Source organism: Leishmania major, chromosome 5 (assembly GCF_000002725.2).
Source record: "Leishmania major strain Friedlin complete genome, chromosome 5".
NCBI lineage: Eukaryota > Euglenozoa > Kinetoplastea > Trypanosomatida > Trypanosomatidae > Leishmania > Leishmania major.
Genome location: NC_007246.2, coordinates 127,285 through 151,869, shown reverse-complemented (window position 1 = coordinate 151,869; position 24,585 = coordinate 127,285). Strand labels below are relative to the sequence as shown.

The window sequence follows — 24,585 nt, the reverse complement described above, 5'->3', positions numbered from 1 at the left end:
ATATATATATATATATATATATATATATATATAGTCCAACGAGAGGGACCGAGAGCGTTGTTGCCGAACCTGCGCTCTCCCGCTGCTGCTTGCACCACCGGATTCGAAAAGTGCGCCATCGGGAGGTGCCACAACAGCGGGCGCTGCCGCAGCAAACACATGTGGTAGCGAGTACTAACAGAGAAACTCCCCCTCCCCCTCCCCCTTTCTCTTGTTGTTTTCCGTGACCACCGTCTGCGGAAAGCCTAGCGCGGTAGATGGCACCGCGGTAACAGGTCCATGAAGCTGCGGAGGACTTCTTCATACCTCAACGTTCCTCCCTTCCCCCCCCCCACACACATACATACATACACACGTTAATGACGCCCTTTTCGCTTATTCGTTATTCTGGGTGGCTCGCGTGCTCGGACCGGAGAAGGACGATCGATTGGCTCGCACGCGCATCACTTTACACGGAGTTGTTTGTCACACCCCTCACTGCTTAGATGAAGTTAACGACAGCCAACACGGCAGTGTCGGCGCTTACACGGCTGCGCTCGTTCAAGCGTGAAAGCAAACAACAAAAAAAAAGGGAAGAAAAAAAACACGCACAGACGTGTGGAACACACTTTTCCCCAGCCCGTCCATTTCGCCGCCATGGAAGATGGAGTCAAACGCCACTCGATCCCCTGGCCCGTCCCACAGCCCCCGCCCCGCGGCGTGAGGCAGCCGTGGAGAGGCATGCTCGGTGCAGCGACGCGCCGGTCTAGCCATCCCCCCATGGCCCCTGCGCCGAACGCTGCCCACACCCTCGGTGCATCGCTCGCGGGGTGGCGCGGGCGTGTTCACTGTCGCCGGTCGCTCGGGCGGCGCTACGTCGTGGGTGCTCGGCCTGGTCACCGCCAACGGCGGTTCGGCATTGGAAGGGGTTGGGGGGCTGCTTGGCTTCCCCTCGCACACAGGGGATGGGGTCGCTGGGCCCCGCGCTGCGAGGCGTGTGTGTGTGTGCGTGTGCGCGCGCGTGTGTATGTCCCCTCCCTCTTCGTCGTGGGGGAGGGGGGCCACGGAAAAATCAGGAACAGCGAAGAAGAAAAGGTGACCAGCAGACACGGCAAAAAACACAAACCAAGCAGAGCGATGGATAGAGGACGCACAAAAAGAAAAAGAAACAGCAACAGCGGCGGTTGTTTCTCTAGGCAGATGAGATACGCAAGACACGAGATGATGATCGATCATGCGCAGGAGAAGGGGTGTTGCGCACGCACAAGCACTTCAAACAACGACAGCAGCAACAAAACACACATATGTTTCTTGTGCCTTGTGTTACACCTTGGCAGCAGCCAAGAACTGCGCCCAGAGCGCGTCGTCGCTCTCGCGATCAGCGTCCGCTGAAAAAGCCTCCACGTCCTCCTGTCCCTTTCGCGCGGCCTTCCGCTTCTGCTGCCGCTGGGCCTTGCGCTGCTTCTCCTCCTGCTCGCGCATGTACGTGGCCACTGTTGCCAGCTGAGTGTCCGCCTTTGTCGCAGACAGCCTGTCAGTCTTACTCGGTTTCAAAGGCTTGACAGCTTCCTCATCTTTCTCCGCCTCACTACCGCTGTCGAGTTGGTCCTCGTCAGCCGCGTTATTCGCGGTTTCCTCGTCCCCGTCGCCTCCCTCATCTTGCTTCTCATCGCCACGATTAATAGTGTCATCTACCACGTTGAAGGTGCTGTAGTGCTCGATCAGCTTCATGTGCTTTTCCTGCGGCTGCTCCATCGCATCACGGTGGTGTTTATTGGACTCGAATGGCGGCGCGTTAAACCACGGCAGACGCCCGCGCTGCCAGTCGTACAAGAGCATGCGCGCGGCAGCTTCTACGTCCGGCTCACCTCCAGCGACCAGCTTTCCGCGCAGCTTTGCAAGTTTCTCGAGAAAATCAACAACGTCGCGCCATTCTCTGACGCCGTAAGTGGCCACAATATCGCGCTGCTTGACAATCTTCAACACAGTATCCACGACGTCAGTCTTGTCCGCGTTTCCGAGACGCTCCACACGCACGACACCCTTCAGCACCGCCTGAATATCGTTGTTCGACTCTCGGTCGTACACCACGCCAGGGCAGTCGATGAGGAAAATACTGCGTGTCAGAGCAACATACTGCCATACCTTCGTCTCACCAGGAATTGGTGCCACCTTGCAGACGGATTTACGACGTAGCGTGTTAATCAGCGAGCTCTTTCCTACATTTGGGTAACCAATCACGCCCACAGAAATCGGCGTCTTGGTGCGCTTGCTGCCGCGGTGTGTCACGTTGTGCAGACGCGCAAACTGCCGGAGTAAAGAAATGACGTTACCTTTGCCAAAAGGGTGATTCACACTGGCATGGAAAGCAATGGTGGGATAGTCCTTGCTGAGAATCTGAAGCCAGCGAGCCGTGGCCCACAGAGGCACTAAATCACACTTGTTCAACACCAGAACGAAGTGCTTATATTTTTTCTCACGTCGCATGAAATCCTCCAGAAAGGCACTTCGCGTACCCATCGGATCGCGCGCGTCGACGACGTACAGCACTACATCCGAGCTGTCGATCACCTTGTACAGCTCGCACCAAATTCGGTTTGATTGACCCTTGGTCATCAAAATCCCGTTTCTGGTTTTATCATCGCGATCCTTGTGCACCCCCTTCATCAAATCGCGGTCTTTCTCTTTCTTGTTACAGTCGTAATAGTCACCCTTGACGTTGGCCTCTGTCGCCAAGGTTGACATGTCCACAGCATTGAGTCGCACCCGCTTGCGGTTCGCCTTATCACCAAACGTTTTGTCCCACTCCATTTCCTTACGGATGCTTCCGTCAGTGTTCTTTGGCTCTTCAAGAAGGCTCAACGGCAGCTTGGACTGCTTGATAATGACGCTGTACGGGTCTTTATACTTGGTTCCCATTTCTTCGCGGAACTTTTGAAGCGCCTCCTGGCCGATGGTCCGGGTGTTGCCGAACCAACGGCGGTCAGGTGCAATGCGCGCCATCTGCTGCTCAATGCGATCGGACGCTTTGAGCACGCTTCCCTTGATGATGTTGCCCTTTTCGTCACGTTTGATTTTCGACTTGTACATTTTCAGCCGCTTAATGGTGCGCTGATCACGAAGACTAGTCTTATTTGGGTCGGTGCGCCGGTTTGGGTTGGTAGGGGCGAGAAGCCCCTTCCCGGCCTTTTTGCCTGGCTTGCCCATTTCTTCTTGGTGCGCTGTGAGAAGTCAAGATAATAAATATTCAAAAGGCTCACCGTTGGATAAACATCCGACCGGCAGGTCCACGACACAGCGAGAAACGCTTTACTGACTGAGCAGAACAAAATGAACCGTAGTGCTGGCGCGTCTGAGGCCAAGCAGTGGGTAAGCTTCTTCCTTTGCTACTTGGCAGGGATTAAAGTGCGAGCCAATTTGCAAATTATATGTTTAAGTTTTTTTCGTGTGTGATAATAATAGTAATGCGAATATCAGATGATAAATCCAGTTGTATATCAGTGTGCGAAGTCATCCATGATGGAGGGGGAAAACAAATGTAATATAGATACTAGTGATAGACACGGAAAGAGTTCGAAATAATTCAGCACCGCAGAGCACAGGCGGCATACTCATTTTTGCTGGCTTTGCCACCACCGAAACCAGGACAAGATAGTGGAATGACAGCTGCTCTATCTGTAGCGACAGGACACCAACACAAGCATGTGCGCATCTCTGCTTCGGCCGCTATGCTCACATCTAGCGTGTGATATTCATGAATGATGCTGTCGCTCAACCACGAGTGCCACGCTGAGATATAAGTCCTCGATCATGCATTTTTTGTCCTTATGCCGTCAATGAGCTTTGGAGACAAGATCGATGGCTTCTTGCCACTTTACCGATGAGCATATACAGAAAAACCTTTAGTGATCGCCTTTTACCAATGTTGCGCATAACGCAACACTTCATATATATATATATATATATATATATATACATATATATATATATATACATACATATATGCATATATTGATTTTTTTTTCCTTTTCGATCGTGCACATGTCGACACACTAGCGCAACATGAGCGCTTTTTGACACCGATGCCTTCATAATTTTCTCACTTCTTCGTCGTGGCCTTCACAGCATCGTCAAACCACGGGTAGTCCCTCGACACCTCCGCCAAATCCTCGCTCGTGATCTCCATCTCCTTGTCAAGGCCCATGACCTCGTGAATGATGCCGTTGTCATCCTTGCCACGGAGCTTGCAGCCGAGGCCGATGCACATAAAGTCGAGCAGTCCCTGCATGCCAAACTGCTCAGCTGCCGTCATTGTCAGGAGGTAATGCTTCTGGTTCAGAGGCGAGCAAAGACGCTGGTTGAAGAAGTCATTATCCCACTTGTCTGTCACAACGTAAGAGAAATCACGGTAAATGCATGGGCGGGTCAGCTGGCTAGCAGCATGGCCATCTACGCCGTAGTGGACCGCCCAGCGAATAAGATGCTCCAGCACTGCGGCTGGGTAGCCGAACTCTGGGATCTCGCCCTCGGCTTCCTCAATGAACGGGCACTGTTTGATGTAGTTTTTTGACACCTCGATGTACTTGCCATCGTCACAGTGGACAATGATATAAAGGTCGCGGTCTACTTTGAACTCGCCGTTAGGGCCCTTCAGCACCAGACGAATATCTATAGCGCCTTCGTCAGCCATTGTGGAGATAATGGGTGAAAATGAAAGGTATAAAAGCAAACACGTTTCCTTTCAAGCGGCTCTCGAACAGAAACAGAGTACGTCGAGAGAGAAAACGGCTTTGTTCTTTTCGTGTACAATTGGTAACACAGTGCAGATCGAAAGAAAGCCAAGAGGTCAGGAAGTAAGAGGGCAAGTGAGTGGGAGTGGAGAAGCAAATGTCTGCGACGCCTGATGCGTGAGAAAGTCATGACAACAAAGGCAGTGGAGGGAACTTGTGTGCTCCTCCACTAGCCAAGACGCTCTCAAGAGGCGATGTGTTTCGCTTGTCATAATTCGAGTCGCGTAGCAGAGAGCGGGTTTTTGCAAGAATTCGCCACCGACACCCTTTTTCAGCGAAAAATAGGAGTAAGGATGAAAACGGTACAAAAAAACGCTTTGCACACGCAGTGGGACTCACGCGTAAGCGCCCCTGGGGCGGAAACGCTTCCGTGTCCCGGCGGAAACGTTTCTGGAATCCGGGGTGCTGGTCTGGCTGCCTCGGGATTCTCTTCCCCGCCCCCTCCGGCGCGGTCTCCTCGCCCTTCTCTCTCCGGCGGGGGTGTGGGCCACGCGGCGGCCCCCGGTTGGTGGGCGGTCCCCCTCCCCGCCGCGGGGCGCTGGGCGAGGGCCCCCGGCACGGCCGCTAATGCCGCGCCGCACGCGGCCCCGGCCCGCCCCACAGCCCCCGCCCCGCGGTGTGAGGCAGCCGTGGAGAGGCACGCGCGGCGCAGCGACGCGCCGGTCTAGCCATCCCCCCATGGCCCCTGCGCCGAACGCTGCCCACACCCTCGGTGCATCGCTCGCGGGGTGGCGCGGGCGTGTTCACTGTCGCCGGTCGCTCGGGCGGCGCTACGTCGTGGGTGCTCGGCCTGGTCACCGCCAACGGCGGTTCGGCATTGGAAGGGGTTGGGGGGCTGCTTGGCTTCCCCTCGCACACAGGGGATGGGGTCGCTGGGCCCCGCGCTGCGAGGCGTGTGTGTGTGTGTGTGTGTGCGTGTGCGCGCGTGTATATGTCCCCTCCCTCTTCGTCCTGGGGGAGGGGGGGGGGCGGTGCGCGGGAAAATCGGGCGTGTGTGTGTGTGTGGGTGGGTGGGTGGGTGGGGTGGGGGGTTGGGAAGGGGGGGGGGGCTCGCGCCGCGGTGTCCCGGGGCCTGCGGGGCGCCGGGGGCCCCCGCCGCGGGGGCGTTGGTGCGGGCCGGCGGGTGGGGTCACCAGGCCCCGCCCGCGGTGCGTTTCGGCCCGCCCCGCGCTGTCGTTTTTTGTTTTCAACGATCGGTGTGGGAAGGCGTGCCGGGGGTCAAAGCTGAAAACGGGAAAAACTGCACCGGAAGCCGCATGTCCGGCTTACGTGGGCAGCAGGTCGATCGCCATTTCGGCGGGGACACCGGCTGACACAAGTGCTGGCGCGGCCCGCGCGGCCGAGAGTCCCTGCCGCTCCGCAACGGAGGTCATGACGTGCACCACCGTGCGCCACGCACCGGAGTCGTCTGCCGCGCCGTTGTCGCAGCTGTGGTGCGCTCTGTCGACGTCAGAGGCGTACCCGGCGCGCGGGCGGGCCAGGTCCATGGTGTTCGCGAGGATGTTCTCCTTGACAAGGATGTCATCAAGTGCCGCCGCCTCGTCCTGCGGTGTCAAGGGCATACGGCGGCGCCGCCGGAGGCTGACAGAGTAGCCGACAAGGAGCTCGAGCATCTCGTCCATGCGAGACTGACTGCGGCCGACGAGGGGAGCCATCGAGCGTGCCACCTCGTCAAACAGCTCCGCGCGCACCGGCAGCTCGGCCGCGGTAGTACCGGCCGGCCAGCGTGGAAAAAATGAGGCCATGGCTGCCGTCGCCAGGCTCAGCTCCTTCAGCGTGGTGCGCGGCGCGGCACACATGTGGCGGACTTGTGCCTGCGCCGCTGACCAACCGTCGCCGCGCGATGCAGCGGCGGAAAGCAGGGCAATGAGATGCGCATATCGAGACACGGCCGGCGCATGCGTGGCACACAGGTCGACCGTCTCGGTGTCTCGTCGAAGTGCGGCCCACAGTATCATGGATTCCCACACTCCGCCTTGGTCGCGTGTGCAGCGGATCGGTGTCGCCGGGTGCACGCTGCCGTTGTTGCCGTTCACTTGGGTGTGCGCATGCGCTGCTTTTGAGTCTGCCGTGCTCATTCGAATTAGGTGTCGGAGAGCGCGCGCGCAATGGTTGTAGTTCTCTGACGAGCGGAGCGCAGAGACGGCACGGCTGTCCCTTGTCGGCTGCAAGAAGAGCTGCAGCACGGACCAGTGAGTGTAGCAGTTGACAAGCAGGATCGGCAGCGTACGGTAGAAGTGCATGGCTTCCGTGTGGTGCCCCGTGGCGGCGAGGGCGACCATGGCGTGGTTGTAGATAGCGGCGTGGCGCTTGTCGCGTTCGTTCAGGATCGTGCCCGTTGCCACTGTGAGGCGGTCGGCGTCGCGCGCTGCTCGCACACACTCTTCCACCTTCGCCTGGACAGATTTGTCGCTCACTTGCCACCTCGCGGGAGCATCGCTGTCAGGCTGCTTGGGGCTGCTGTCGTTGCGCGACCGCGAAGATGCGACCTGCAGCGCCAGCGAGTCGCCGTAGAAGAAAAGCAGCACCATCCATGGCTGCTCTGCCGCTTTGAGGATGGACATGAGGCGCCCCATTGTCACCGCGTCGGCGCAGCAGTTGCCCTCTGCTGCCGCTTGCGCCACAGCAGACGCTTCGTCAGTTGCAGCAGCTAGCTCCAGCACCGCCCCGACTGCATCCCGCCAGCGGCTGGCTGGACAGACAGACAAGTAAGTGTCCATGATTAGCCGCAGCGCCGTCGCGGACACGCGCTGTTGCTGCCCCTCTGCACCGGCCAATGCCACCTTGCTCGACGGCACAATCAAGCGGCGCAGACGATCCACCCACTCGAACACATGATTCCGTTCGGCATTGGCACTGTCACTTACCTGCCGCGCCCCCACGGCCGCTCGGTGGCGCATGTCCACCGCCTCCAGCACCCCGCGCAGCCAATGGAGAGAGGCAGTGCCGCCCGCGGCGGCGGTGGCGTCGTCGAGGACGCGAGAGAGCGGGGCGGCATCGGCCAGCGCCCACGCGCATCGCCACCCGTCGCGACGCAGCGGCACCACGCGGTGCATCACAGTACGAAAAGTGCTACCATCATCGCTGCACAGAGCGAGCGCCTCCTGCACATGGCCCGCCGCGACGAGGCCGACACAGCAGTCAACGCGCGCCTCCCAGTCTATGTTCGACTGAGCCGATGACGACGACGACGACGACGACGACACTGCTGTGCTCTGTTGTGTGAGCTCCTCCAGCAGGAGAAGCGGCAGCTCTGGGCTTACCGTGGCGAGCAGCGGGGAACGCATTGGGTAGCGGTAGTGGCGCGCCGACAAGGGAATGTCAGACACCTTGGCCTCAACAAGACACTGCACCTGCTCCAGCAGCAGCTGCTGCAGCACACTCATCTCGCTGAGCTGCACGCCGGAGAGGAGGCTACCGGAGGTACCGCTGCGAGTCGCATGCTGTGGCGACCTATCTTGCAGGGAGCGCGTGTGGTTGCTCGTCTTCCCCGGCTGCTGGCGCTGCGCGTCTGCACTGCCTCTTATGCCGTCCAGGCTGCAAGACGCCGTGGGCGCTGCGTACATGGCCTTCTCGCTTGCTTGCGCGTACTGCCGTACAATGTGCTCCAGCAGCTCCGCCTTGTCAGCAGTGGTGCCTTCACGCAGCAATGACCAACGCGCCTCGCGGAGGACGGGGAGGGCATCGGGATGCAGCTGCGCGCTTGGCAGGCCGCGCAGCTGCACAGCACACAGTTGGTCGAAGAGGCGACATCGAGCGGCGAGCGATGCGGGCGTCGCATTAGTGCGCGCCGCGTACGCCCGCAGCGCGTGAAGCCACGTGGACGACATCACAACTAAACAGACAACAACAGGAAGACGGAGGGAGAGAGAGAGAGAGAGAGAGAGGGAGAGAAGGAGGTGGTGTTGGAGGAAGACTCAGAGTCGAAGGCACACAAAACATGCAATGCATGAGGGATGGGGGAGAGGGGAGGGTTTCCTCCTCTCGAACGAAGGCGCGCCCGCGTCAAGGACGGGCGTGCGTCACAACTCCACCGTCGCGTGTGTGTGCTGCACCGCTTCATTTTGTTCTTCCTCCGCTGCCCCCGCCCCCCGCCAGCCACGCGCCCGTCGCCGAAACGGTGCTCACACACGCGCATCAATGTGTGCGATGGAGCGGGCCGGTGACGAAGTGTTAGGTGGTGATCGTGGACGCGCAAAGGCATGTCATCCACAAAGAAAAAGGTGCGCTGCTGTCGAACGCGAACTGGGCGCCCAGCCAGATCACACTAGACTGCTCAGGTGCGCTTCACCTTCGTCTTGAGGCGGTGGGCGAGCACCTCGGCGAGCTCCTCTTTCGTGTGCCGCGGCGCCAACTCTCCTGGCACCGTCGCCTTCCCGCTTGCCGCGGCCTGCCGCAGCCACGCGTCTACCTCCGCTGCTGTGGCCCACCGCGTCTCCTCGTGCCGGAACCCGTCCTGGGTGCGGCGCAGCTCGTAGAGTCCCGCGTGCGCCGCCTCGCTGCCGCTGAAAGACAACGACGACGTGGCAGCGGTGGCCTCTGGTGGCAGCCGCACCCACCAACCGTCGCCGACGTAACGCCCGACGCGCCAGTCGCTGTAGGCGTCGAACTCAAACGGCGCACCATCGGCACGGTAGCCGTGGACGGTCAGCGATGGCGCCGCCACCGCGTCGTGCGGCGCCACGTTTTCGTCGCCGCCGTGGTCGTCCGGGTGCTCAAACAAGAGCTCCATCACCGCCGCGCCGCGGCGGTTGAACCGCGTGCAGAACTTGTTGCCACGACCGCAGTAGGAGTTGTCCGCGTCTATGATCGTGAAGCCGCCGGGCTGGCGGATGATGGCGGGGGTGTCGCCGACCGGCTGGTGCCCGCCGCACACGGTGTGGATGCCGGACTGGAGAAGGTAGGCGACAACAGTGAGAGGTATGTAGTGAGGGCCGTCTACGTTCATCACCGTTCCCACCGCGATCGAGTGCGGGGCCACAAAACGGGGGTACACGTACGCGCGCAGCGCCTCGCCGCGCAGGGCAGCGCCGTTCACCCAATCGGAAAAGGCGGCGGCTTTGAACCGCTCCAAGGCAGCGAGCCAGCCCGTCGCCGAGGTCGCAGTCGGCGTGGTTGCCACCTCCTGCGGAGCCACCTCTGGCAGCCACCACTGCCCAGCGGTCACCTGCTCCGCGTAGGAGGTCGCCTCCAGGCTTGGCACAAAGCCGGCGTTGCTGGTGTTCACGCCTCCGTGAACGAAAAGAATGCCGTCCAGGACGACGCTGAGGACGCCGACGCGGATGTACTCGTAGTAGACGCCTCCGGGCTGCGCGGCAGTGAAGAACGAGGCGGCAACCACGGCGTCCTCGTCATACGCAATGCCGTCCCTCATAGCCTCCGCACCAGCTGCGGGGGGTGCTGCCGTCACCGCCCCACACCCTTCGGTCATCATGGCTGCCATCTCGCGCAGCTCCTGCCGCCGGTGAGCAAAGGCGTTCGGGCCGCCGAGCTTGTACTGCAATGCCCACTGCAGGAAAGAAACGGCGTCTGCGCGCAGGGTATCGCCGCTGCTGTCGCTAGAAGTGCCACCGCATGGGCTTGATGCAGCGTGCCCTGCGCCGCCCTGCCGTTGCGATTCTTCTCGCTGTCGCTGCTCGAGTAGGAAGTCTCGGTACCGCAGCGCTGTCGCCATCGACGTCGCCCTGACGGTCTTCGTCGATGGCGGCAGTAGCGTGAAGACGGCGTTCTCGGCTGCGTCGGGGGTCATGCCTGCGACCTCGCACGCCATGCGCGGGTACATGGCCATCTTGTTCACGTCCCGGTTCCCAAGCAGCAGGTGCACGCGTGATGGGAAGCGGCGCTTGAAGTCGAGCAGCGCCTTGCCAAACGTGATGTCGCTGCCGTGGTCGAAGGCGTCGCCACCAAAGACGAAGTGCGAGGTCGCGTCTTGGAAGCCTAGACGATAGCGAGAGAGGTCTACAAGACGGCAATACCCCGGCTCGTAGGCAGCCGTGGCGGCAGTGGTGGTGGTGGTGTGCAGCGCTTGCGTGTTGGCCGCAGCATCGCTTGCTGGGAACTCCCCCGAGGGAGCTGTAGGCGCGACAGACGACAGGGGGGCCCACCGATCATTCGCGGCTCTCGAGCCGTTGCTGCTCCCGGCGGAAGGGTGGGGAGGGTTGGCGGAGACCGCAGCTTCCGCCGGTTCCCACCGAAGCACTCGCGAGAGACAGACGAAGCGCTGAAAGTACGCAAAGTCCCCCTCCACATCCGTTACGTAGCTGATGCGGCGATATCGCCACAGACCTCGCCGGAGCATCGTGAGCACCTGGAGGGCGTGTGGGTCACCGAAACGCGTGCACCACCTCCGCCAGTGCTTCCGTCACGCGCGTGCACACACACACACACACAGACAGAGAGAGAGAGAGAGAGAGAGAGCGAAAGGCCCGCAGACGCGCTGGGAGGGGGTGGGTGGTCAAGTAGCGTGAAGAGGCCCTTGACTTTCGAGAAGAGAGGAGGCTGCAGAGAGGCGGTGCGGAGGTCAGCAGCTGTGCACGGCATGCGCACACGCCGGTTCCTTCGCCAGCGCGCGCGCGAGAGAGCAAGAGAGAGAAGAGGGTCAAGGTGTAGAGGAGCGAGTAAGGGGCCGCGCCACCAGCGGCACACACGCATGGACCGGCAATCCAAATTGCGGAGGGGCGTGCTCGACCGTGTCGCTTAACACTGAGCCGCACGACGCCGACGAGGTCCAGACAGAAGGGCCGCGCTCCGACTCGACTTCGCCTCCGCCCCAGGGTAAGGCGCTACTTTGGCGCTGGAGACGCTTAGGAAGCCCTGCGGGGTCAGACGGCAGACTTCGTCGCAGCTGCTGGCCGTCTTCCCAGCGAGGACGCGGGGATGATTCACCAAAGGTGCGACGGAGCGGGAAAAATGGTAGCAAGTCGTACTGCGTTGTCGGCCGTTCTGAACGCAGCGGGAAGAGAGCCCCTTCGGCCCGTGATGCCGTGTCGAGGAGCGTCCGTTCTCGATGCCCCCTCGCCTCCTCTCCCTCAGTCGGCGAGGCAGACGGATCCAACGGCGCGCATAAATTTGTGTGTGTGTGTGTGTGTGTGTGTGTGTGGAGGTGGCCTTGCGTCAAGACTCGCACGAAGGCGTTTGGTGGCACATTTTTCTCCTGTTGTTGCCGCCCTGAGTGCTCGCGCCGGAGCCTCCTCCTCCGCCCACGTGTCGCTGTTGTTTTGGGGTGGGGGGGGGGTCTCTGTGACTCGTGATGACGGCGTCGCGTTCGGTCGACCGGTGCTGGTTAGCGCGTGCCCACGCTGCGGCCTCCGACTCAGCGTAGAAGGCTTCAGCTACTCCGTCCCCTAAGGGCCTCGTCTTTGGTCCGAGGGGCACCGAGAGCGAAACGCCGTCCGTGCCGCGCATGCGTCACGAAGAAGTCGAACACCGCCTTCGAGGCGTGCACGCTGTTCTCGTTGCCCGGGTTGCCGGTGTCCCGGGCGAACGCGGTGCCGTATTCGGTCGATAGGCTGCTGGAAGCAGCTTGCATGGTGCCTCCTCCCAGCTGGTGAACGCTTCACCTTCATCACCTGGTAAGCCGTCATCTTCCGGTTCGAAAAGGTCTCGCCACCCTTGAGGAGAAGGTGCCGTGTGCAGCAGCCTCGCGTTGCTCCTTGTCGCTGCCGCCCACCCACAGCCCCGCTCCGCGCAGCATCGAGGGATTCCGGCAAAGGGCGGTTCGGTGATGGGCATGCGGCTTGCTGGCCGTGTCGACGCGAGGCGATGCGGTCGATTCTCGACACAAGCCGCTGCGCCACGTGGTGACGAGCACTGCCGTTGGCCTGGAATAGCCTGTTCCTGCTGAGGCGCTCGAAGGCTGCTGCGGATGACTGGGGGAGCGTCCGTAGGTCGTCCTTCGGTGTGACGCGAGCCGCGATGGAGCTTGTTCTGCTTGCGGTGAATCCCGTCGCTGAGCGTACGGGTGTAGCGCCCGGGGTCAACGCCCCCAGGGCTTGGCGGAGGAGGTGGAGGGCGATCCCTCCCCCTCCTTCAGGTGAAGGATTTCGACATGAGAAGGCCGCCCCTCCCTGGACCCCCCGATGGACCCATGGAGGATGGGATACGGCCTGCCACCTGTGCAGTCGTCGGGTGATCTATGCAAGCATGAGAGAGAGGGCATGCCGGCTGTGCTGCACCAGCCTGTGCACGGGGACTATCGTTCGGGTCCGATCAGGCGAGCTCGACTCGGGACGGGGCCCCGTCTGGACGAGGAAAACCATCGCCGAAGAGCGGATGCTGGGGTCGCTCGCTGAGAAAGGTGCTTGTGAGGGGAGCAGAAGGTATAGAGGGGCGGGGTGCAGTAGTGGTGCGCGGAGAAGATCTCCTGTCCTTCCTTGAGACGGCGGTCAGCTGCTCACGGACTGACTGTGGAAGGCACAGGAAGTTGCAACGGCAGAGCGCGATGGGTGGCTGGCTGCACCCACTGCCCAAGGCGAGACTTCCTCGCAGTACACATAAGCGTGTCGAAGCGAGCTCGATACCACTGCTGGGAAAAGGACAGCGGTGGTGCGCGTGCCTGTGTACCTGCCGGGGTTGGCAACGCCGACCAACGTGTGCAGATGCGTGCGGAGAGGAAGACACTCGCGGACCCCGCCACAAGATGCACTAGCGAGCGCGGTGATAGGCGGCCGCACCGGCGGAAGGACACATATACACACACGTAGGTGCTGCGCGAGTGCGGCGATTCGGTTGCACGACCCCCTCCTCCCCCCCACCCCAAGCGGAGCGCGCAGGTGAATCGCATGGACAGCGGCTATAATGTAGGGGGACGGTGGGCTCGAGGAGGGTCCCCGTTACGTGACGCGGTCATGGCACCCCATCACGCGTTCTTCACCATCGCTGCGCATGTGCATGTGCATGCGCCGCGGTTCGTGGGCTGGTGTTATACATATGAAAGAGAGAGAGAGAGGCAGTGTGCTGAAACAGGACGCGTGTGCCCGATCACTCGTGATCGCGCGGCTATACGGTGACACCGTAGACCGTGATGATGCAGTGCATGGCTTTATTCTCCGCCTTGTACACGTAGCACGCATCACTCGTTGGGTTCCATGAGCACGACGAGATTGTCTGCACGCCAGCGCCGTTTTTCTGGAGGATTGTGACGAGGACGACGTACTTGCGCGGCAGCTTCGCCTCCTGCGTCAGCCGCTGCACCACCTGATCGGAGATGGCGGAGACGAGGCCGGCGATCTTGCTGTGCTGATAGCGCGTTTCGTGGCTGAAGAGCGCGTTGACGACGTCTTCGCAGATGACGGAGGCGTCATCGACCAACGTGATGCGGTCGCCGGAGGCCATTCTAAACACCAAACACCAACAAGAAGCAGCGGCGCAGCCGACCGAAAACGAAAAAGATCAGCGGCTGGTGGTGGTGGGGTGCAGCCGCAAGTGCGCGTGCCGGTGCCGGTGCCGGTGCCAGTGCCAGTGCCAGTGCCGGTGCCAGTGCCGGTGTTCGAGCGTGTTGGAAAGCAGCTTGCCCTCGAGGAGATGCGCAGCAGAGACGCGAGATGACAACGAAACAGTAGAAGTTGCATAGAGCCGAGAGCGTGCGTATGTATATATATATATATATACATACATACGTGTGTGTGTGTTGGGAGGGAGGAAGGGAGGAAGGGGGTGGGGTCGGACAGGGTAGCAGGCATGACTGTGTGGTACAGGCGTTTCGATGCGATCCTGGGCAGCACGGAACAGCATCGTTCTTATGGAACGCAATGTGCGGCTGGGGCGTCCAGACAGAAAAGGCATACGGGCGCACAAGCACAAGGATGTACCGCAGGACGACAACGACAGTGGCCGCGGACGCGATGAAGAGGAGTACTGCTATTTATCTATCTCGCGCGCGGCACTTCACAGAGTACGCGCGTCTCTGACGCACGTCCGGCGGGGAGGTGCGCAGCTGCGTCGATATCTCATACAAGGAGAGTGAAAAAACAGAAAGGTAAACACCCATCTATGTGCGGCACAACGGCACTGTCGACACAGGACGGCGCACACCATACCGAATCGGTGTCGGGTGCACTCGTGCCCGCCCCTCCCCCCACTTCTCCTCTCTGCATCCGTGTCTTTCCTCTCTGTGTGCTGAACACCTGAAAGACTGTTGTCCATGTCCACAGCGCTGCCACCCATACCCGGCACAACTTCAGCAGCGTTACAGCATGTTCGCTGCGACGAGTTGGTCGATGCAGCCCTGCACGTAGCTCTCCCGCCGGGGGTCAAGGTGCATGGCTGTCTGGTAGTGCTGCAGGGCCTCGTGTGGACGCCGCAGACACACCATGCATTCCGCCAAGGTCACGTACACGACAGCTTCGCCAGGGCACTGCACCAGCAGCGCCTTGAGCTCCTCCAGTGCTTGCATCGGCTGATCGAGCCGCAGCAGGACGTCGGCGCGCTGCCGTCGCGCTGTGACGTTGTTCGGGTGTCGCTCCAGCGATTCTGTGTACAGCCGCAGTGCCGTCTTGAGGTCGGCAAGCGACTTGCCCTGGCGGTGATACGTCAGGGCGAAGCGGTTGACGATGGCCGGGGTCGGGTTCAACTTCACTGCCTCCTTGTAGTACCCCCGCGCCTTGTCGATCTGCTCCTCCCGCATGAAGCGCTCCCCAAGGCCAGCGTAGGCAATGTAGAGCGACGCGTCCACGGCGAGCGCCGCCTTGAACTCCGCCTCTGCCTCTGCCTTGCTGTCTTGGCCGAGCAGCTCGTACCCGTGTAGGGCGTGCGCGTACGCCAGCGTCGGCGCCACCTGCACAGCCCGCTTCAGCATTACCAAGGCGTCGCGAGGGTCCTTGATGAGGCTGTATGCGTTGGCGACGACACACAGGGTGGTGGCGCTGAGCGGCTCGGCGTCGGTGAGGCGTTGCGCGAGGCTGCCCAGCGCACTCTCACTTTTCAGGTGCCACAAAGCCGTGCTGTAGAAGATGAGTGCCGGGTTCGTCAGCTCCCACGGCGCGGTACGCAGCAGCTGCTCGAAGGCGTCCGCGCTCTCCTGAATATCGCCGTTGTGGAAGTGGGCGAGGGCGAGCTGGCGGAGCAGCCAAGGCGATGTGGTGGATGCCACGGCCCCTGCTGTTGCGCTGCCGCCACCTTGGTTCTTCCACAGCGGCGCAGAAGAGGAGGAGGACGAACGCACCATAACAGCACGCGCTGAGCCGTGCAGGCTTGCCACCGTGGGCGACGACGCCGATCCCAGCGCTGCCGCTGCCGCTCGCTGTTGCTGCTGCTCTTGGGCCAGCAGCGCGTGAAGGGCTTCCACTGCCTCTGGGCAGCGGTAGGTAATACCGAGGAAGGCAGCGTGCAGGAACGGCCGCAGGTGCTGCTGTGCGCACCGCCGCTGCTGTGCCGTGAGACGAGGGGCTAGCAGCGTCACCGCCGAAGGGCCTGTTCGCACCAGCTGCGTCGCATGCGGTGAGACAGAGGCAGCACTATGGCTACCACCACTGCCGCTAGCGAGAGCAGCAACAGCAGCGGCGCTGCATGGAGCACGCTGCTCCTCGTCGTCTGCATCGGCGTCCACATCGACAGCAATGTCGGTGGCGTCTCGGCCGCGACGCTGGGGAGGTCGTTGGCGTTGCTGTGGTGGCTCCGTGACATCGACCTCCGCACCATCTTCTTCCTCGATCAGCGACGTCTTCACAGCAAGCAGCGACTGCACCACCTGCTCCGACGGCCACGCCAAGTGCACGTATTCCTGGAACGCATCCAGACGAAGCGGGTTGGCCACGTAGGCGCGGCGCAGGTGCTCAGCCGCGATCGGGTGCCGCTGGCGATGCTTCTCGCACAGACCCAACCAGTAGAGCACCTGCGAAGTGCGCGCCTCCGTCACGAAGGCACAGGCCCGCAGCTGTCTCTCCGTGGCACGTACTGCTGCCGCCACACCAGCGTCGTCCTCCTCGCTCGTATCACTGCGCACGGTCACCTGCTGCTGCTGCTGGCGAAGCTGCTGCAGCCTCCGCCGAAGAACGCTAGAGGTTGTGGTGACTTGATGGCACACGTACAGCAGCTGCGACAGCACCCTGGCGCCGTCCTCGTAGTGCTGCGTGCGGTAGCAGCACACACCGAGGAGGTACTGGCAATCCCACTGCGACTGCAGGTCAACCGTCTCGTAGCCCAGCTCGAACTCGTCCGAGGTGAGGTTGTTCTCGTTGCTCGAAGCTGAGAACGTTACAGCTGCTGTCGCCGAGGGCATGCCCGACGAAAACGGATGCTGCGACGGATGCACGCCGTAAGAGGCTGTCCAGGTGCGGCGAGCGTCGAAGGGAAGGACACCGCTGCCCACCCCCCCTGCCGCTCCGCCAGCAGCACTTGTAGAAGCACCAGCCGTCCGCGGTCGTGTCACATGCAGCTCCAGGAAAGGGTAGTAGTGTTGCAGCAGCCGGTACGCCGTGCCGGTCGCCCCACTGACGGTGTAGCAGTGCGCGAGCAGGTGCAGGTGCGCGTAGGACGCCTCCAGGTCGAAGAGGCGCTGCGCCAGCTCGATGGCGTCCGTGTACAGGTACCCGGAGAGGCTCTCCTGCACACTGGCGTTGAGGCTGCTCAGAACATCGCTCGAGATGGACGAGAGAGGCGGCGAAGCCGCGGAAGAGGCGGAGGGCAGCGGCGGCGTGGCGACATCAGGGGTGGCGCGTGGCGCAGACGTATGCGACGCTGGGGGGGCCGCCGCAAGTGACGCTGCTGGATCAGCGTGGACGAAGCCGTATGTATGCACGCGAACGCGCGTGTTACCGCCACCGCGGCGCGAGGGGCCCGATGTGTAGATCGGCGATGACGACGGCGATGAGCCGGATGATTGGTACGACGGCCCCCGCGAATACGCGCCCCTGCCTGCCCCGCGGTACGTTCCAGGAGAAGCGCGCGTGTGCGGATAACCGGTGGAGGCGTTGGACGAAGGCGGCGGCGGCGGCGGCGGCGTTGCTGACATTGTCAAGGTGTGGCCTCTCCCAGGTCTCCCTTGCACCGTCGTCAGGCTTGACCGGCGGAGCAGGCGGTATTGTGGGTCTTTTTACGATGAACGGGGGTGATAGGGCGTCCCTGTTGTGTGCGTGTGTGCGTGTGCGTGTGGAAGGGGGGGGGGAGGGAGCCGTTGAGACGGGGAGAGGAGAGGGTGGCGTAGGATAGAGACGGAGGCAGGCGTTCATGACAGTAAGCCGCGAAGCTAGCGGCAGTTCGAGAGGGAGATCGCCGGGGAGAAGCATCCACAGCAACGCGCGCGCCCCTTCCCCTCTACCCTACACGCATGTCGACTTCGTGTGGCGGGAGAGGCGCTCGAGCATCATTGCACCATGTCGCATCGTTATCTTTTCCCCATCGAGAGTTCGGTTCACATGACAAGAGCAACGCACCAATAAGCAGTTCGCATTTTCGGCGTCCCCGATTTTTCCGCGCACCGCTCCCCCCACGACGAAGAGGGAGGGGACATATACACGCGCGCACACGCACACACACACACACACACACGCCTCGCAGCGCGGGGCCCAGCGACCCCATCCCCTGTGCGCGAGGGGAAGCCAAGCAGCCCCCCAACCCCTTCCAATGCCGAACCGCCGTTGGCGGTGACCAGGCCGAGCACCCACGACGTAGCGCCGCCCGAGCGACCGGCGACAGTGAACACGCCCGCGCCACCCCGCGAGCGATGCACCGAGGGTGTGGGCAGCGTTCGGCGCAGGGGCCATGGGGGGATGGCTAGACCGGCGCGTCGCTGCGCCGCGCGTGCCTCTCCACGGCTGCCTCACGCCGCGGGGCGGGGGCTGTGGGGCGGGCCGGGGATGGAAAGGAGGGACACGATTGAGTGGCGTGGCGTTTGACCTCATGTGCCGTCGGGCAGAGTGCGGACACACGCTGGAAAGGAGAAGGAAGCAAATCTATCATTCTGCGGATATCACACACACACACACAGACATATATATATATATATATATATATATGTACACGCAGCTGCTGCTTACGCCATGGGAGAGAGAGTATACATATATATATATATAGATATACATATATGTATACACGCCTACTTCGCTCACGCAAACGACGCCACAGCGTCTTTGTTTTCGGCACCGCTCGCCACGTTTCGCGTGTCGCTGTCGGCGGACGTCGGCTGAGGCGGCGGCTTGTGCTCGATGCGCGCCACCTCCGAGTAGCCTTGCGTATTGCGAATGTGGTAGAGCACGTTGGCGTTGTTGAACATGCCATCCTTCAGCGACACCAGAAGGAACTGCGAATGGGGGAAGTAGAGCTGCAGCATGCGGCCAATGTTCTGGGTGTGGCTGGGGTCGAGGGCAGCGTCTACCTCGTCCAGGATGTACAGCGGGGCGGGGCGAACGCGCAGGATGGCCAGTATGAGGCACAGCGCCAGCAGCGAGCGCTGACCACCGCTGAGCTCGGAAAGTGATTCCCTCGGCTTCCCGTTGAAGGAGACACGGACACCGAGGCCACTGAGATGGTTCGCCGCGTCGCGTTCCTCTAGCAACTGCGCCGTCGCACCAGGCAGACAGGTGGCAAAGAGCTTACCGAAGATGGAGCTGACGACGCCAACCATGCGATCCAGCGCGCCCCACTTCTTCGACTCGATCTCGGTGATGCAGCGCTGGATCGCTTCCTTGTCCTCGCCAAGGGCGGTGCGCTGCTTGACAAGTTCCTCGTACTCGCGGCGCCGCTCCTCGTACAGAATAGCAGACTTCTGCGAGAGTTTGCTCGTCATCACGGCAGCACGCACTTCGATGTCGCGCAGCTCCTGCAGGATGGCCGCCGTGCGCGCCGCGTCGCTGAAGTCGTATGGGCCACCTGGTTGATTGAATGTGGCCCGCGCCTCGAGGAGCCAGCTGTGGCGCTGCTCCGCCTCATGAACGTGGCGGCGCAGGCTCTCGAGGCACCGGCTCTGCTCTCGCAGCCCCACTTCGCCGTTCTTGACCAGGTTGTCCAGCGTGACCTTGCGCTCCGCGAAGCGCGTCAGCTCCTCCTGGGCGTCGTCGATATCTTTTTCCAGCCGCTGGCGCCGCTCCTCGTTCTGCTTAGAGCGCGCCTGCACCGCCGCCAGCTGCTGCGTCACCTCCTCGACCTGCGCCGCCAGCTTCAGCTTCTGACTCTGTTGCTGCACCATATCCTCCTCCGTGTCTTGCGTTTTGCGAGACAAGTCCGCCGCCTGCTGCTCCATGTCTGCCTCGAGTCGCTCAAACTCCGCCGCGCCGCGCTCCTCGTCGGCCGTCAGCCGCGCCACGTGGGCCTCCGCTGCGGCGAGTTGATCCGCCATTTCCTGCTGCACCGCGTTCAGGTCTGTCGCCTGAGCCTGCGTGGCCAACTCGCGCTGCCTTGCCTGCAGAACCTCCACCTTCTCGCGCGCCTCGGCGAGCGCGGTCTGCTCGCGCTCGATCTGCTCCGCCTGCTCGGCCGCACCACTCTGCGCACTGTTAGCGGCGACGATGTAGCGCTGCTTCGATAGCTCCGCCGCCTCCTCTGCTGTCTTGTATACTTGGATGTCGTGCTGGTGCTGCCGGAGCGTGTCGCGCAGGGCGGCGTACTCGACTTCCAGCGCGCGCGTGCGTTGCTGCAGCGCCTTGAGCGGCTCTTTCTGAGCGGTGTATGTCTTGAGGTCGGCAAAAACGTCGCGTAGCTGCCGCGTCGACCCGCCCGTCATCAAGCCGTTCGGCTCGGCCACCTCGCCCTCGACTGTGACGGCCTTCGCCTTGATGGACGCGTCGTAGGCCAGCTCCTGCGCGAGCCGCAAGCTGGAGCACACAAGGAAGTTGCCAAACACGAAGTCTGCAAGAGCGTTGAGCTGCTGCTGCTGCTGATGGGATGAGGCCTCCTGCACCGTCACCAAGTCCCGTGCGCGGTGCACCCAGCCACCCTGCTGCTCGGCCATGAGCCGCGCCGCCTGCAGCTTCGCGCCATCGATAAAGAAGTGCGTTGGCTGACGCTGCAGCTTGTCCAGGGCGAAGAACGCGGTGCGCTGCCGTAGCCCACTGCGGATGATCGCTTCGGCGACGCGATCGTCCGTGACGACGACGCGTAGCAGCTGGTTCTGGGCGCCAACCATGAGCCCCAGCGCGTGCTGTGGATCGGTCGGAGTGATGAGTTGGCCGACCCGCCCAAGCACCTTGTCCTCCGTGTCGGGTGGGCAGGCGTAGCGGTTGTAGTCGAGGTCGTAGTTGCGCGCGGTCGCCGTGCTCACCTGCCGCTGGAAGTTCTCGTACTCGGCCTGGCACTCACGTTTCAGCGACGAGATCTCGGCCTCGAGGGCCTCCTTCCGCTGCTGCTTCAGCGCCAACGGTGTGTACACCGCCTTTGCCTTCTCGAGAGACGCGGTGGCTTTGGCGTACTCGCGCTCTAGGTGGCGCACGCGGCTGCTCTCCTCGGCCTGGTGCGCCTCGACCCGCCGCTGCTGCTTCACCAGTTCCTCAAGCCGGTCTGTGGCGCGGCGCACGCGCGACTGCTGCTCGATGAGCTGCAGGTCCACCTGCTGCCTCTCCTCGGCGAGCGAGACACCCGAGGCACCGGCCTGTACACCGGATCGGAGGAGCTTGAGACCCTTCTTCAGCTTCGCGCATGTCTCTTTACCCTCCTTAATCTGCGCTAGCAGCTGCTCGTGCTCCCGCTGCCGTGCCGCGAAGGCTGCCTGGCTGCTGCTCTGCCTCTCCTGCTCCTTCCGCAGACTCTTGAGCTGTGTCTCGAGTTGCTTCAGCGACTTGGTGCAGTTGCCCAGCTGACCTTCAAGGCGGCTGTGCGCCTTCTTCAGTTCATCTTCCTCCTCGTGCAGCGCGATGGCTGCCTCGCTCGGAGCGCTGAGGGAGTCCTGCAGCTGCAAGAGTCGACGCGCTGCCTCCTCTTCCTGGCGCGGCAGTGCCTGCAGCTGCGTCTTGGCGTTCTGAACATCGGCCTTGCGTGCCGTCATCGCCGCCTCCGCCTCTGCGTGCTGCGTGCGATGCGTGTGGTAGTCCAGCGCGACACGGAAGCGCACCTTTTCCTCCATCTTCTCTCGCATCTGCATGAAGGTGTTGTACTCCTCCTGGTCGGCCCGCATCGTCTCCAGCAGCGGTCGGATCTGTGCCTCGATGTTCGTGTCGATTTCCTCCATCTTCCTCTCCTTGTTGCGGATAAGTGTCTCGGCGGTGCGGCGGCGATGATCAAAGGCCTTCGTGCCGACCGCCTCCTCGATGAGGGACAGGATGTCCTGCGAGCGCATGCCGATCAGCTTGTGCACAGTCCCCTGCAGGATCATGAAGTGGGGGTTGTCGACGTTCAAGCTGATGCTCTCGAAGAAGCGCTTCACCTTGCTCTGTAGCGACACGGTGTTGTTGAAGAAGAACTGCTGCCTCCCACCGAGCTTGATCTGACGGCCAATGGTGATGAGCGGATACTCTTCGCAGCTGTAGCCCGGCGGGGCGGAGGCGGGGTCATCGTTCACAAATTCGATCGTCACCCGCGCCGCGTGCACGCCGGTCGTGCCGGCGCGGAAAATCAGCTCCCGCGGGTCCTCGGCGCGCACGCGCTTCAAGTTGGTGATACCCATGACAAAACAGATGGCGTCGAAGATGTTCGACTTACCACTGCCGTTGAGACCGGTGATGGCGTTAAAGTGCGGGCTGAGGTCCGCCAGCTCCTTGCGGTGCGCATACGACTTGAAGCCGTCAATCACGATGCTCTTTACGCGCATGGTGCCAAGGTCAGGGGCGGCGGCGGACGCGCGGTAAGGCGGTGGTGGTGGTGGTGGTAGCGGTAGGGGATGGGAAAAGAACAGAGGGGGTGCGGTTGCTCTAAAAGATGCGCGCCAGTCGCCTGTGCGGCTGCGTCTATGCGGTGGTGTGGGGTATGTGCCTGCTCGTGTGTGGTCTTCTATGCTTGCCTGTATGTGGACGTGTCCGGGTGAGGCCGCTTATGTGGGTGTGTGCGCACGCGTGTACACGCAGGTCACTACTGCAGTCGGCCACGGAGAAAGACCTGGGTGAATGCATGGCAAAGTAGAGTCGAGGCAAGAACGGTGTTGAGTCTCAGTTGGGCGCAAAAGAGCTGCAGGGCGACTGATCCCCCCCCCCCCTCCCCATCGGTCACGCGTACACAATGAGTATATATCGCTCAACCGGAAGGGGGTCGGTGGGCAGGGAAGCACGGAGGAGGCGCGGTGCCGGAGTCGACAACGCGCCTTGCGCAAGGACGGTATCCACACCCTTCCACTAAGCGCCGGTGTGAGGCAGCTTAGAGAGCTGTTGGAGGAGTCCGCGCCCAGCGCGAGCACTCCTTGGCACGCAAGCATGTGCGCGTGCATCCGCACACCGACACCCCTAGGCCAGAGCGCTTCTTCTCGGGAGTCGCCGGCCTCCTTCACGCGCCGCGGACAACTCCATAAAGGAAAAGGAGTCTCTCCCGCCCCTTCCCCTTTCTGCCCGTTACTTCTGTGGTAGACGCCGTCTCCGCGCAACGCAGGGGAAACAACCAAACAAAACACAAACACGTGATCATCATCATCATCATCACCACCACGGGAAGGGCTCATCATCATCATCGGCGGCGGCGGCATCCCGGCAGCCGCACGTCCATCATTGCTTTCTCTTCCTTCTCTCCTCTCGCTCTATCCTTCTCCTCCTCCCCCCTTCTCCCCCTTCCCCTCTCGCGCACAGGTCAGCAAGACAAGCGGCAGAGTTCCCAGCGAGTCCCTTCCGTTACTTCGCGCCCCCTAAAACAAATGTCAGCGGTGCGTAAGCCGCACGAGTACACGGGCGGGAGGAGCCATGCGGATCGGACTGGTCGACCGGAAAAGACGCGCACAGGCGCACAGGCACCGAGCTACCTGCGTTCTCCCGCGTGCCCGCCGGGCCGTGGAGGAGGGGTGGTGGCGGTGGTGGTGAGGGAGAGGGGGGAGGGGCTCACAATACGCACGCGGCCAGACAAACAACAAAACCAACCGAGAACAACAACAGCAGGCGATCCTCCCACGTGTGAAGCGGCGTGCGAGCAACAGTGGATCCGAGAAACGGACGAAGACAGGGAAGGAAAAAGGGGGAGGAGGGGGGAGGGGGAGATGCGCGTGCAGGCACGTGTGTGTGTGTGTGTGTGCATGCATTCATGCCGAGATCGAGGCGGTAGGAAGAGGGTGGGGCTGAGGGAGACGAGAGATGAGGAGGGAACCACGCGGGCCGAGAGAAGGCACACAAAGGAAAATGACGCGCATGCAACATATGGAGAGGGGAGGGGAGAGGGCGGCGGCGGTGGTGGTAGTGGTGATGAAACCGTGACGGTGGCTGCACTGTGGAAGTAGTGACGGGGAAGAGACGTAACGAGAAGGCGGAAATCATAACGAAACGTGAAACGAGAGATCGCGCGCGTGATGTGATGTGATGTGATCTGTTATGTGCGTAACGAAATAATAACACCGAACGCCACAAGAAAGAGAGACAGGGAGGGGGGACAGGGAGGGAGGGGGGCACTGATGCGTAGACACAAACTTCGAAACCCCCCTCCCTCCCTCCCTGTCTCCCCTCCCCCCAAAAAAGGAAAACGAGTCGGCTGCAAACGGAAAACGAAGCACAGAAGAGGGGAAGGGAAGAGAAGGATCACGCTGCAAGCAGCCAGCCAGCCAACCAACGAGCCGGCGAACAGCAACAGCAACAACAACAACGAACAACAACAACACAAACGAAGCAAACAAAAGAGCACCATGAAATAGAGACGCAACAACGACGACAAGGCAACGGTTCGAGGGGCGGAGTGGGCGAGGTTTATGTGTGTGTGTGTGTGTGTGCGGGCAGAGATGATGATGATGATTGTGCGCACCCCCTCACTTGCGCCTGCTCTCCTCCAG

The 24,585-nt window shown here is 61.7% G+C and overlaps 7 protein-coding genes across 7 annotated transcripts; all 7 read right to left on the bottom strand.

Annotated features, from left to right (window-relative positions):
* Window positions 1-1,302: 1,302 nt before the first annotated feature.
* Window positions 1,303-3,186, bottom strand: LMJF_05_0460 (putative GTPase; the record flags this gene model as incomplete). The annotated part of the gene is made up of 1 exon (XM_001687471.1): window positions 1,303-3,186. The coding sequence occupies one exon, from the start codon at window positions 3,184-3,186 to the stop codon at window positions 1,303-1,305; it is 1,884 nt and encodes a 627-aa protein (XP_001687523.1).
* Window positions 3,187-4,078: 892 nt separating this feature from the next.
* LMJF_05_0450 (conserved hypothetical protein) lies at window positions 4,079-4,669 on the bottom strand (the record flags this gene model as incomplete). Its single annotated transcript, XM_001687470.1, has 1 exon — window positions 4,079-4,669. One exon carries the CDS (start codon window positions 4,667-4,669, stop codon window positions 4,079-4,081), a length of 591 nt encoding a protein of 196 aa, XP_001687522.1.
* Window positions 4,670-6,034: 1,365 nt separating this feature from the next.
* On the bottom strand, window positions 6,035-8,599 carry LMJF_05_0440 (conserved hypothetical protein; the record flags this gene model as incomplete). Its single annotated transcript, XM_001687469.1, has 1 exon — window positions 6,035-8,599. One exon carries the CDS (start codon window positions 8,597-8,599, stop codon window positions 6,035-6,037), a length of 2,565 nt encoding a protein of 854 aa, XP_001687521.1.
* A 446-nt stretch (window positions 8,600-9,045) lies between these two features.
* LMJF_05_0430 (conserved hypothetical protein) lies at window positions 9,046-11,067 on the bottom strand (the record flags this gene model as incomplete). Its single annotated transcript, XM_001687468.1, has 1 exon — window positions 9,046-11,067. One exon carries the CDS (start codon window positions 11,065-11,067, stop codon window positions 9,046-9,048), a length of 2,022 nt encoding a protein of 673 aa, XP_001687520.1.
* Window positions 11,068-13,766: 2,699 nt separating this feature from the next.
* Window positions 13,767-14,102, bottom strand: LMJF_05_0420 (putative dynein-light chain-protein; the record flags this gene model as incomplete). Its single annotated transcript, XM_001687467.1, has 1 exon — window positions 13,767-14,102. One exon carries the CDS (start codon window positions 14,100-14,102, stop codon window positions 13,767-13,769), a length of 336 nt encoding a protein of 111 aa, XP_001687519.1.
* An 853-nt stretch (window positions 14,103-14,955) lies between these two features.
* LMJF_05_0410 (conserved hypothetical protein) lies at window positions 14,956-17,718 on the bottom strand (the record flags this gene model as incomplete). The annotated part of the gene is made up of 1 exon (XM_001687466.1): window positions 14,956-17,718. One exon carries the CDS (start codon window positions 17,716-17,718, stop codon window positions 14,956-14,958), a length of 2,763 nt encoding a protein of 920 aa, XP_001687518.1.
* A 1,092-nt stretch (window positions 17,719-18,810) lies between these two features.
* LMJF_05_0400 (putative structural maintenance of chromosome (SMC)) lies at window positions 18,811-22,443 on the bottom strand (the record flags this gene model as incomplete). The annotated part of the gene is made up of 1 exon (XM_001687465.1): window positions 18,811-22,443. The coding sequence occupies one exon, from the start codon at window positions 22,441-22,443 to the stop codon at window positions 18,811-18,813; it is 3,633 nt and encodes a 1,210-aa protein (XP_001687517.1).
* Window positions 22,444-24,585: the final 2,142 nt, after the last annotated feature.